Source organism: Coffea arabica, chromosome 2c (genome assembly GCF_036785885.1).
Source record: "Coffea arabica cultivar ET-39 chromosome 2c, Coffea Arabica ET-39 HiFi, whole genome shotgun sequence".
Lineage (NCBI taxonomy): Eukaryota > Viridiplantae > Streptophyta > Magnoliopsida > Gentianales > Rubiaceae > Coffea > Coffea arabica.
Genome location: NC_092312.1, coordinates 76,709,867 through 76,723,028, shown reverse-complemented (window position 1 = coordinate 76,723,028; position 13,162 = coordinate 76,709,867). Strand labels below are relative to the sequence as shown.

The 13,162-nt window shown below is 53.0% G+C and overlaps 1 protein-coding gene across 1 annotated transcript; it reads left to right on the top strand.

Moving 5' to 3' along the window:
* Positions 1-3,594: 3,594 nt before the first annotated feature.
* Positions 3,595-7,032, top strand: LOC140035796 (uncharacterized). Its single transcript, XM_072077194.1, has one exon. It carries the CDS (start codon positions 3,595-3,597, stop codon positions 7,030-7,032), a length of 3,438 nt encoding a protein of 1,145 aa, XP_071933295.1.
* The last annotated feature ends 6,130 nt before the right edge of the window (positions 7,033-13,162 follow it).

The window sequence follows — 13,162 nt, the reverse complement described above, 5'->3', positions numbered from 1 at the left end:
TAAAATTATATTTGTCAAAATAAGTTATCATTTAAAGTTAATGTAAAGCAAAAGATTATTTTAAATTTATTCTATCTTATAATAAAGAACAAGATTATTATTTCTACTCAATGCAATGTACATTTCTCTGTGTCAATTTTATTTTGATTTGTTCATGTTCAAATATTTAGTAACATTTGACTTTATATTTTTTCATGTTTTTATTGTCATTTAAAGTTATATAGTTGAACTGACATTGCCACTTAATATATTCCAAGGAAAGAGACTCCTGTGCTCTGTTAAGAAAACAACTCCAAGAGAAAAAGCAATCAAAGGAACAGCTTTTACCATTGTCACAAGTTATAAAGCTGGACAAGTCTGAGTTGGCCAAGAGACTTAAATGAACCTTCATAGTGATTATGCATAAAATTAGTTTCCAACAATATAATGCTTATGTGCTTCATAACTGAACTACTTGTGTTTTAATTTAATTATCTTGTATCTATTTATCGTTTATGTTAATGTACTTCGACTTAGCTGCTTTGACTTGCTACCTATGTATGTTTTAATTCTGTTATCTTGTATTTGTCTATCCTTTATGTTAATGTACTTCAATTTAATCTCTGTTGCCTTGAAAAGCAAATTTACTGATAAGCTATAAATCCAATTCATATATAGATGTCCCTCTGTCAAACACAAAAAACTTTTGCAAAAATGCTAACCATTATTAATCCTACTGCTTTTCAATTTCTTTGCGTATATTTGCTGAACAAATTATACATATAATTTTAAAACAAAAATGTATATAAGTATATTATTAATTTGTACGCTGAATTAAATTTGTTAAATAAAAAATGTAGACAATTATAAATCCATTGACAATGACAAAAAATATATATATTTGAAAGCTATCATTAAAAGAGGAAAAAAAAGCATCTTAATAAAATGCAATAAAGACATATATATTTCTCTCATCAAATTTGCATGCTATACTTGGTGATAATTTCAATTAGCATTAATGACTCATATTTTACTCAAAAAAATGGCAAAGTTCATTTGTTCAAATTTAAATACTGATAATCCAATTTCACTCCATTTCAATAATATAAATAATTTACGTATACTTTCACACATGACACTCTATTGACAAATATTTCATCAAATTTTGCTAACCTTAAACGCTTCAAGGCGGGTACTATTGCACAGCCAACCCGTACCAGTATATATATATACACACACACACAAGTGAAATAGATGTGTGCACATGCGCGTGCAGAAGAAGAGAGTACATGTTACGTCCTGTACGTACGCGTGTTCCAATTGGCATTTTGGGCTTATTACTTCTGCAAATGACGACGATGAACGAAAGCTCCTCTTCCGTCCTGTTGTGCTGTGGATAAGAAACGTACGTGTGAGAGATCAAATTTCTATCTTGTGTATCTGTGACACCTGTGCGCGCGCTGTCCTCAAAGATTATTAGGATGTTTGGTGGAAGAACAGTACTCGTACTCGAGAGGGGAGGGGTGCTCCTGCTTTCCCCAGAAGATCTAGTATTCACTGTAAGTACTGAACTAATTTATTTATAGTATATATATATATATATACCCAAAAAAACAAAACAAAAGAAAAGCAGAGCACCTATGGCTATGGAGTGTGGAGGCTTTGACAACTGAAAACGATGTGGTGAGCAATGTTGGCCTCTCTCTTCCGGGCGCGATAGAGACTTCCTACCTGTGAACCTACGAATATCCCTCCAGACATTTATGGTTTTTATTCATTCATTAATTGATTGCGGAAGAGTAGCTACCGTCATCATTGATCATCCACAACCTGCCTTGGGGGTCCAGACATCAGCAGCCAGCCGCTTCTGATTTGATCCGCTGACACCCCATGTTTGGATAAGTAACACGGATATCAGTAGCGTTGTACACTCTGATTTGTCGTAAATTATGCCTTATTATTGTTGGTGTTATTTTTTTCAGTCCTCAACTCCCTATAGCCTACATCGTCTTCTTGCTGCATGCATGTCTCTCTCCAACTCTTCTCTTGGTACTTGGTCCCCCTTTTTCTCTTAGCAGTACTGTCATGTTTTTGGTCTCATTTGAACTTCGTCTCTCTTTGTTTCAATCCATTGTCTAATTTACAAAATTGAAGAAACTATGCATTCTTTCCCTATAAGTAATCAATTACAAATCAATTTCATGTATTGTCCAATTTAAGAGAACCATAGATTTTTACAGTTTTACGCATCGCTCCAGATATACTCTTCTTGATATATGTGTGTGTGTGTATATGTATATGTATAACCGAACCAAATCGCTGCACAAGAGTACAAACACTGCCCGACGGAAAACGAAAAGGATAGCAAGAAAGAACATCTGTAAATTGATCGATCATGACCTGCTGCAAAAAACACAAAAGCCATATGTATCATACTTATTATCTTTCACTAAGTGGGAGAAAGACCGCCAAGAATAGGGGGAAAAAAAAAAGAAAGAAAAACCACCAGGGATTGGATGTTCGTCTGAATTGAATTGATTCTTCGGGTGTGGAGGACCACCTGAAGAAAGAAGGGAAGGGATGCAACTTGGGTAAATCATTTAAAGCTAATCGTTGCTGCCCATTGCTTTGTTTTGTCTTGGTGCTATGAGTAAAATAAGTATTGAGGCCTGAATTAAGAAGCGGGAAAAAGTGGGGGCGTAAGTTAACACAGAGGGGAAAATAAAACAGTTTTGTGAGTTGGCCATTTGGGCTTAATTAGTTAAATTAAATACTGAATAGTCAATACTAGTGAATTTCAACAAAATGATCACATCTCGTGTCAGCACTCCGCCTCCAAATTTAAGCACAGTTTGGGCACATAAACAAATGATGATCAACAACTTAGCTGCTGTATGCTCGGAAAATCTACAAGTATTATTGTGCAGCATATAGTCGGCGGCAGTCGATCATCGTTTTCAATGTACGCGTGTATCGCTTCCATAATATGACAGAAAGCAGTCAAGACCATCTAACGTGAAGCATATTCTCCTAAGATTCGTGCTGTTAATTAGACAGCAACCTAGGAATACCTTTAATTAGTTAATGTAAATTCAGAAGTGCAGAGGCCCCACTCCGGGCCCAGACACGTGGCAGCCCAGGAATGGCCGAGCTGGGCCTTGGCCCCCAGACCCCTGGCAGCAGCCTTGGGCCGCACTGGCTAGGGCTCCCAGGGGAGACGAAGGTCCGTCCCGAAGAGGTCGGGAGTAATCCCCCTAAGTGCGGGATAATATCTATACTGGGCAAGTCCCGCGTCGTGCGGAGGTCGGACTCCCTCGCAGGTATAAATAATAGCACACATCCACTGTACAAGGTACGCTGACTATTGGCAATTTACTCCGGACAGTTGCTACTTCCCGTGAACCTTACTCACCGGAAAACTAACTTGGCCGTCGGAGCGCCCTCGGGGACAACCCTCGGGCCCCCTTTGTTAGCTCATCTTCTCTGTTTTGCAGGTCTTGGATCAGCTCTCCCATCGACACCCCGAGCTGATCAGGTCAGCTCTCCTCGGGGAAGCTCCGCGCTTCTTCAGTTGGCGCCGTCTGTGGGAACCGTAAGGTAAGTAAGATTGTGTTGATGGCCAAAACGCGATCCAAGCGAGCGGTGGACAGCACCGAACACGGGGGCGGTGAAGGATCCCAACGAAAGGAGGCTGAGGCGTCCCGGGGAGCCGGGGGCTCAGCCCTTTCAGGGGAGCGTAGGCAGCAGATGCTCCAGTTTGTGACCGACAATCTTCCCATGCTGGAAGATATAATCCGGCAGGCGAAAGAGGGAGAGGGGGCTGGGGGTGCGCAGACCTCCAAGGCCAAGGGGAAGGAGAAGGAGTTACCCCCTGACCCTTCGGAGGATGAGTCGCGAGACCATCCCCCCAGGAGAAAGCGCCCCCGGACTCCTCCCCGCCCCCGATCCTCGGTGGTCGGGGATAGCGAGAGGTATTCCCGCGACAGGTCCGCGAGGAGCCATCCCAGAGACCCCTCTCCGAGGAAGCCTACACGGAATGGGTTCGAGCGCTCCCCGGCTCGGTCTGTCAAGAGCCGGCCCCGCGACCCCCTTTATCTGGACCCTGCTCGGGATGAGCTCGAGCAGATCTTGAGGCCCCGGCCATACGAGGACAACTATGCAACCTCGCCTTTTACCCGGGAGATAGAGGACTACCCCCTACCCCGGAGGTTTAAGATTCCGAGCATCGAGATGTACGATGCCTCTACGGACCCGGAGGACCACCTCTCGGTCTTCTTGACGCATATGCGCCTGCAAACCGCCGCGGATGAGGTCCGCTGCAAGACTTTCCCCATGTTCCTAAAGGGGAAGGCGCGGCTCTGGTTCCAGGGGTTGAAACCGGGGTCTATACGGAGCTTTCCCGAGCTGGCTCGGCAGTTTGCAGCCCAGTTCGTCTCCTCGAAGGTCTACGCGAGGAACGCAACCCACTTGATGTCCATCAGGCAAAGGCCCGACGAGTCACTGAAGAACTTCATGACCCGCTTCAATGCGGAGAGTTTGCAGGTCAGAGACAGGGATGAGAAAGTGGTGATGGCTGCCTTCACGAACGGACTCAGGGTAGAAGAGTTTTTCTACGACCTGGCCAAGAAGCCTCCCGCGCACCTGGAAGAGCTCCTTCGCAGGGCGCACGAGGCTGCTAATGCGGAGGAGGCAGGCCGTCTGAAGAAGGAGTCTGATCGGGAGATTGGGGATCGGAGAGGTCGGACAAACCCCCCCGAGAACAAGGACACCCCGTCCAAGAAAAACGTCTTCGACCGGCTCTCGAAGGAGAAGGCCCCTGCTCTGCTGCCACCCCCCGAGAAGACCTACACCCCTCTAACACGACCCAGAACTCAGATCTTGGCCGTTATGGAGGCGGAAGGACTAGGAGATCGGCCGCCAAAAACGGGGACGCCCCGAAACAAAAGGAACCAGGACAGGTACTGCGCCTTTCACCGCGACGTGGGACACGACACGGAGGGATGCTGGGCCCTGCGTAAGGAAATAGAGGACCTGATCCAGCGAGGCCTTCTAGGGCGGTTCGTGCGCCGACCAGGCCAGGAGCCCGGGCGCAACCACCACAGGGACAGGCACGAGGGACGGCGTCGGGACCGCTCAGAGCGGCGGGACGCTCCTCGGGGACACTCTCCCGACCCGGACACCCAGAACCTGGCGGGTGTGATAAACACCATTGCCGGAGGTCCCACAGGGGGGGACAGCCACGCAGCTCGGAAGAACAAGCGACCACCCCCCGAAGGCGACGATTCCTTGAAGCGCTTGCGCATGGACGAGGAGATCACCTTCGGGCCAAGGGATGCGGTCCCCCTGGCTTCTGGGAACCATGAGGCCATCGTGATAGACATTGTCATCAACAACTATCGGGTGAAGAAGGTATACGTCGACCAGGGTAGTGCGGTCGACATCATGTTCTACAGGGTGTTCAAGGAGCTCGGATTAAGGGATGACCAGCTCACCCCGGTCCGGACACCTCTGGTGGGATTTGCCGGACCCCCCGTCAGCTCGGAAGGGATGATCACCCTGATGGTCACAGTAGGACAGGCTCCCAAATGCCGGACTGTTCCCGTCAACTTCGTGGTGGTCAGGCAGCCGTCCCCGTACAATGTGTTCCTGGGGAGGCCTGCTTTGAACGCCCTCCGGGCTGTTTCCTCCACTTACCACCTCAGCGTCAAGTTCCCTACCCCGGGGGGGATAGCCGAGGTGCACGGCGACCCGGAGGTAGCCAGGGCTTGTTACCTGGCCACGCTCCGGGGGCAGGAAAAGGTGATCGCCCACACAACCAGTTTGGAGCTTTACATTCCGGGGGATGAGGTCCCACCCCTGGGAACCCAGGATGAGGTTGAGGAGTTCCCCCTAAGGGAGGATCGACCCAACCAGGTTCTCCGCATTGGAGCCTTGTTACCCGCCAAGGAGAAGGAGGACTTGAAGGCTCTGCTAAGGGAGTACTCCCAGGTCTTCGCTTGGTCGGTGGATGACATGCCCGGGATTCCAACAGACCTGGCAGTCCACCACCTTGACGTCGACCCCCACTTCAAGCCGGTAAAGCAGAAGAAAAGGAGTTTCGCCCCTGAGAGGAACGAGGTGATTAAGGCGGAGGTCGGCAAGTTTCTGGAGTCCAAGATCATCTTGGAGGTTTACTACCCGACCTGGCTGGCCAACCCGGTCCTAGTCAAGAAGGAGGACCAGACCTGGAGGATGTGCGTAGACTTCACGGACCTCAATAAAGCCTGTCCGAAGGACTGCTTTCCCCTGCCTAGAATCGACAGGTTAGTAGACTCTACCGTGGGTTTTGACGTTTTATGCTTCTTGGATGCTTTTAAGGGATACCACCAGATAGAGATGGCCGAGGAGGACCGGGATAAGACCTCCTTCATCACTGAAGAAGGGACCTACTGCTACAGAACCATGCCATTCGGACTCAAGAACGCGGGGGCCACTTACCAGCGCCTGGTCAACAATCTGTTCCGAGGCCAGATCGGCAGGAACATGGAGGTCTATGTGGACGACATGATCGTCAAAAGTCGGACTGACCAGCGGCTCGCACCCGACCTGAGGGAGATCCTGGGCATCCTGCTGGAGAGCCGGATGCGCTTAAATCCAAAGAAGTGCACCTTCGGGGTCAGGTCGGGGAGGTTCCTTGGTTTCCTGGTGTCACGAGACGGAATCCGGGCCAACCCGGATAAACTCCAGGCCATCGTGGATATGGCCCCCCCGAGGAGCGTGAAGGAAGTCCAATGGCTAATAGGAAGGATGGCCGCTCTGAACAGGTTCCTCTCGCGCTCCGCGGTCCGGGGGCTGCCCTTCTTCCGGATATTAAAAGCGCCGAAGGACTTCCACTGGACTGAGGAGTGCCAAAAGGCCTTCACCGACCTAAAGGCCTACCTGGCCGAGCTACCAACTCTGATCGCGCCAGAGCTAGGGGAGACCCTATTTCTATACCTGTCCGCTTGCAACGAGGCCGTCAGTGCGGTCTTGGTGCGGGAAGATGGGGGGCTCAGAGGCCGGTGTATTACGTGAGCCGAACCCTGCAGGGGCCAGAGACTCGATACTCGCCCGCCGAGAAGCTGGTTCTCGCCTTGGTACATGCCGCTCGCAAGCTCCGCCCTTATTTCCAGGCCCATAGCGTTGTGGTGCTGACCGATCAGCCCCTACGGCAGATACTCACCAAGCCCGAGGTCTCGGGCAGGATGACCAAGTGGGCCGTCGAGTTGGCCGAGCACGACATTAGCTATCGGCCTCGCACTGCCATCAAGGCCCAGGCCTTGGCAGACTTCCTTGCCGAGAGGGCTAACTTAAACTTGGCCGAGTTAGCCCCGACCCCCACGGACACACCGGCCGAGGAACCGTGGGTGCTATTCGTGGATGGCGCCTCGAGCAAGGAACGGAGCGGAGCGGGCCTGCTGCTCACCTCGCCCACCGGGGAAGAACTGACCTATGCGCTTAGGTTCGACTTCCCTGCATCCAACAACGAGGCAGAATATGAGGCCCTCCTGACGGGGTTGCGGATAGCCCACCAGATGGGCGTCACCGCAGTCAGAGTTCGGAGCGACTCTCAGCTCGTCGTTCTCCAGGTCCGCGGGGAGTACGAGGCCAAGGACGAGGTCATGAGGAAATACCTGGCTAAGGTACGGGAGGCGACGGCCCTGTTCAGAACATTTGAAATAGAGCGGGTGCCGAGGTCCCAGAACAAGCGGGCAGACGCCCTCTCGAAGTTGGCGTCTTCCTCATTTGCCCACCTGAGCAAGGAGGTCTTGGTAGAGGTGGTAAAACAAAAAAGTATCGATCAGGTACAGGTCCTGGCTATAGAGAGCTCGGCCACCTGGATGACGCCCCTCATAGATTTCCTCAGCTCGGGTGCCCTCCCCGAAAACAAAGCCGAGGCACGCCGAATCCAGCTCCGGGCGGCCAAGTACGCCTACATCGGGGGTACCCTCTATAGGAGGTCGTATCTGTCCCCCTGGTTAAAGTGCGTGACTCTCGGAGAAGGTGATTACGTCCTGCGCGAAATCCATGAAGGAATATGTGCGGCACACGTGGGATCCCGGGTGTTGGCCAAAAAGTGCCTCCTTCTGGGCTACTACTGGCCCTCTGTCTTCCGAGACGCTGCAGATCTGGTGCAGAGGTGCCGAGCTTGCCAGGTACACGCCTCGCTGCGCCATCAGCCAGCTCAGGAGATGATTCCCATCCATAGTCCCTGGCCTTTCGCTCAGTGGGGGATAGACCTTCTGGGTCCCTTCCCCCGAGCCCCGGGGAGATATGAGCACCTCGTGGTGGCCATTGACTACTTCACAAAGTGGGTGGAGGCGGAGCCCCTGGTCTCTATCTCGGGGAAGGCAATTCGGAAATTCTTCTGGAAGAGCATAGTTTGCCGGTTTGGGATTCGGCATGTCCTGGTGTCCGACAACGGCCGCCAGTTCGCCGAAAACCCTTTCCGGAGCTGGTGCGCTGAGCTCGGAATCAACCAACACTTCACGTCGGTTGGGCATCCCCAGGCCAATGGTCAGGTGGAGAACGCTAACCGAACTATTCTGCAAGGGTTGAAGACTAGACTGGAGTCCGCCCAATCGAGCTGGCTGGATGAGCTCCCCAGCGTCCTCTGGGCATACCGTACTACTCCCCGGACGGCTACCCAAGAGACCCCGTTCTCCCTAACTTATGGAGTGGAGGCGGTGGTGCCAGCGGAAATCGGACTTCCCTCGCCCAGAACACAGACCTTCGTGACAGCCTTCAATGGGGAAGAGCTCAGGTGTAACTTGGACATGCTCGAAGCTAAGCGTGAGGAAGCGGCTGTCCGAATGGCTAAGTATAAAAGCCAGCTCGCCCGCTATCACAACGCCAAAGTGAGGACTGTACAGTACCAGCCCGGAGACCTCGTCCTGAGGAAGAACTCGATCAGCCGAGCTCACAATTCCAACAAACTCGGCCCAAATTGGGAGGGCCCTTACAAGGTCATTGAGGTAGGTCGGGCCGGTTACTGCAAGCTTGCCGACATGGACGGATCTGAAGTACCTCGGACTTGGCACTTCTCCAATTTGCGGTTGTTTGTAGCGTAGGTTAAATCAGGGGGTTCAGTGGCCTGTTCTCTGGAATCCAAATTTTTGTTCTCATTCAATCAAAGATCGTTTGCATTTTCACTTGTAATTGTTTCACTTTACAATTTTCACGCCTGCACCTTACACTAGCACATTCAGCATTCCCTCGCTCAATGTCCTAGTGGGGGGCTAGGGGTAACGAAGTGTGAAGTGTTCGGCCCAGGAGGTCGGCACGAACGCACTTAAGATTCAAAGTGTGAAGTGTTCGGCCCAGGAGGTCGGCACGAACGCACTTAAGATTCGAAGTATGAAGTGTTCGACCCAAGAGGTCGGCACGAACGTGCTTAATGGAGTGTGAGGTGTTCGGCTCAGGAGGCCGGCAAGAACGCACTTAATGCTTACAATATAATGAAGTGTGAAGTGTTCGACCCAGGAGGTCGGCACGAACACGCTTAATGAAGTGTGAAGTGTTCGACCCAGGAGGTCGGCACGAACGCGCTTAATGGAGTGTGAGGTGTTCGGCCCAGGAGGTCGGCAAGAACGCACTTAATGCTTAAAATATTCTGAAGTGTGAAGTGTTCGACCCAGGAGGTCGGCACGAACGCGCTTAATGGAGTGTGAGGTGTTCGACCCAGGAGGTCGGCAAGAACGCACTTAATGCTTAAAGTACTCGGTCGGAAGTGCGAGTTGTTCGACCTAGGAGGTCGACAAGGACGCTCTTAATATTTAAAGCACTCAGCCCCAAGGGGTGAAGTGTGAAGTGTTCGACCCAGGAGGTCGGCACGAACGCGCTTAATGGAGTGTGAGGTGTTCGACCCAGGAGGTCGGCAAGAACGCACTTAATGCTTAAAGTACTCGGTCGGAAGTGCGAGTTGTTCGACCTAGGAGGTCGACAAGGACGCTCTTAATATTTAAAGCACTCAGCCCCAAGGGGTGAGGTGTGAGGTGTTCGACCCCGGAGGTCGGCTCATAGCATTGCGAGTGGGCAAGGAAAGAAGGAAATAACTCTTCGAAATTTTGTATACATTGCAAACCTATCTATTACAAAGCTTCCGAGCTGCCTATCTATTACAAAGATTCCGAGCTGCCTATCTATTACAAAGCGCCCTGCCCCTCTACCGCAAAGTTTCCGAGCTGGTAATCTCCTTCGATGTCTGTTCTACCTACTGGTGGCCCGACCGGGGTGGAAGCTGAAAGTACACCTTAAGCATGTTGAGAGGCGTATGGTGAAGGCTATTGAGGAGCCCGGAAGCAGGAAACCCCTTCCGTTCTGGATGGACCTCCAAGAGCATTTTCAACTGGAGCATGGTCACATCCGTACAAGAAGACAGAAAGGGTTTCTGGAGTGGCTACCGCCCTAGGCCACCGGCTCTTTCCCGGCAGCTCTGCCTGGAGACCCGTCCTCCTCCAGGGGAACCTCCTCTAGGTCTGCTCCTACGTCGGTTCGGCGGACCAGGCTCTTCAGGGCATGCCCCTTCCGGTACCCATCAAAGAGCCAGTCCAGCCTGTCCTCGGCCGCAGGATCGTAGTCTTTGAAGTCCGCCACGTTGAAGCCGGGTAGGTTGAGGCCCTGCACCTGGGTCAGGGCCCGCGTAGAGCCAACCTGGAGGATGGGCTGGTTGAGGAGGGCGATGTCCATCTCGAACTGATCGGAGGAGATGAACTCCCGAACAGCCTTCTTCCGCTCTCGGCTGATGGTGCCGGAGAGCTCTACGGCATGCTCCTCCTTCAGCCTGGCCACACCAGCCCTCTCCTGGTCGAGCTCCGACCTGGTGGAGGCGAGCTGGACCTGGGCGGCGTCCACCTCCTTCTCGGCCTTGTCTAATTTGGCCTTAAGGGAGCTGGCCTCCTGGAGGGCCTGGGAAAGCTTCCTCTCCGCCTCCAGGTTCTTCTTCCGCAACTTCTCCAGGTCGGGAGACAGCTCGGAGAAGCGGGTAGCCAGGGCGGCACCGGCAGCGTTGGACTGGAAAATAGAGAAAGCAGATCAGCATGCCACGTCACTTAACCCAGACACGGGGACGAAATTAACCCATGGGCGATACTTACTTGAGCCTGGGCGGTGTAGTACGCGTCCAAGAGCTCGGAGGGGCTGGCCAGCTCCATCCACTTCCTGTCCCTAGGAAGGACCGAGCCCACCATCAGCTCGCGAGCCACCTCGGGGAACTGGGCTCGGTCGTTGATGGAGAGTTTCCAGGACGGACAGAAGTGGCGGGGGTCATGCATCGTGGGGGCTTGGCCTGGCTTCAGGGGAGCTATGTGGCGGAAGTGCCACAAGCTCGGGGGAGTCGACTCCTGGACCTGCTCCTCGGCAGAGCCCACACCCAGGTGGACTGGTCCCCCGGAGACCCGCGCAAGAGGAGGAGGCTGGGCGGAGACCAGGGCGAGCCTCTTCTGCCCAGCCTGAGAGGGCTCGTCCCCTCTGCCCCTCTTCTGTCCGGCCGCCTTCTTCTTGCTGGCGGCCTGCTTGGAGGGGGATGGTTGTGATGTCTCCTTCTGGGGGGCTGAGCCGCCCCCCGGGGTGGAAGCCCCACCTGGGGCCCCCCGAGCAGCTCCGCTCTGCGGGTCGGGAGTGGCCTCCTCGAGAGATGCGCCCAGCAGTTGGGAGAGCTTCCTTACTGCAACAAAAACCACCAGGTCAGCCAAACGAAAGACAGTAAAAGGCAAAAAAGGGAAAAATCTACACGCTATGAATAAAGACAGGGACAGAGCCAGCGTTACAGGTGTCGAGTTTGGGTTGGGGGGTCGCCACTTCCCCAGAGGATCCGGACAACGTCCCCATCAGCCCTGCTGCGGAGATCTGCTCGGAAGAGATCCTGGTAACATCGAGCTTCACCTTGGAGCCCAACAGCGGGCCGAGGGTCTCGAAGTCCAGGTCCTTCGGGTAGGGGTCGGCCTTTACCCTCCCAACCTTCCACACATTGGGGGGAAAATGTGTAGATCGGACAAAGAAGAAATCCTCCTTCCAATCCTTAACGGAGGAGGGGAGGCCGAAGAACAACTCCTGGGCCCCTTTCCCTCCCTTGGTCTGGGGGCCCCGACGGGAGAAGTAGTACCACCCCGGGAGGGAGGACTTAAGAATGAAGGCGGCTCGGAAAAGGGAGAGAGAGTAGGGGATGTCGCAGAGAAGGCAGTAAATCAGGAATCTGGTGATGATCCTGATGGAGGTAGGGTGAAGTTGGGTGATTCTGAGCCCCCAGTAGGTCAGAATATTGGTCAGAGCTGGATGAATGGGGAGACGGAGCCCTGCGATGAGCTGCTCCCTGTAGATGGCCACGAAGCCTGGGGGAGGCCGGCAGGCTCGGTCGTCGGGCCCGGCCGCCCTCGGCTCGAAGGCCGGAGGGATGGAGTACGACTCGGCCAGCTCGACCACGTCCTGGGGCAACAGGGTGGCCTCCTGTAGGTCTGGGTAACCATAGGAGAATTCGGGATCCTCCCCCTGCTCCGAGGTAGGGGTCCCCTCAGAGGGATCCCTGTCCTCCCCAGCTCCGCCCTGGGCCCCGCCAGGGGAATCATGGGGGGACTGGGGGGAGGAGGTGGTTGCGGCCTCTCGCTCGAGGTAGGCGTCGAGCTCGGCCGTTTCCTCTAGAGCGCGGGCAGAAAAAGGATGGGATGAAGGGGACTGGGGTGAATGAGAGCTCATGGTGTCAGTAGGTTCGGGCAGGTCTGAGGTGTGAAAGCTGGAACTAGAAGAAGAAGAAGGGGAGAGAGGGGGAGGAGAAGATGGTGACGAAGATGAGGGTGAAGGCGAGGAAAGAACGATGATTCGGGGAGCTCTGCGGCGGACTGATACTACAGCAACAGAGGAGGAGGAATGATCCGACATAAAAAGTGGGAGGTAGCAGAGGGCAAAAGAGACACTGCAGAGGGGGAAGATGAATCGCAAAAAGGACTTACTGAGAACGGCAGAAGAGGGACTGAAGGCTCGCCGGAATCTGGGCACAGGACGCCGGAGGTTGCTGGAAAATGGAAATGTAAGTGCACAGGGAGCGTGATAACTTGAAATGCACAAGAGGAAGCGGAAATGGCAAATGGGACAGATGAGAATTTGGCATCCCCTATTTATAGGGGGAAGAGTGGAGGGAAAACGGTTGCGTGAATTTGAACCGACCCCCATG

Coding starts and splice junctions, on each gene's coding strand:
- LOC140035796 (XM_072077194.1), top strand. CDS start 3,595: ATGGCCAAAACGCGATCCAAGCGAGCGGTGGACAGCACCGAACACGGG.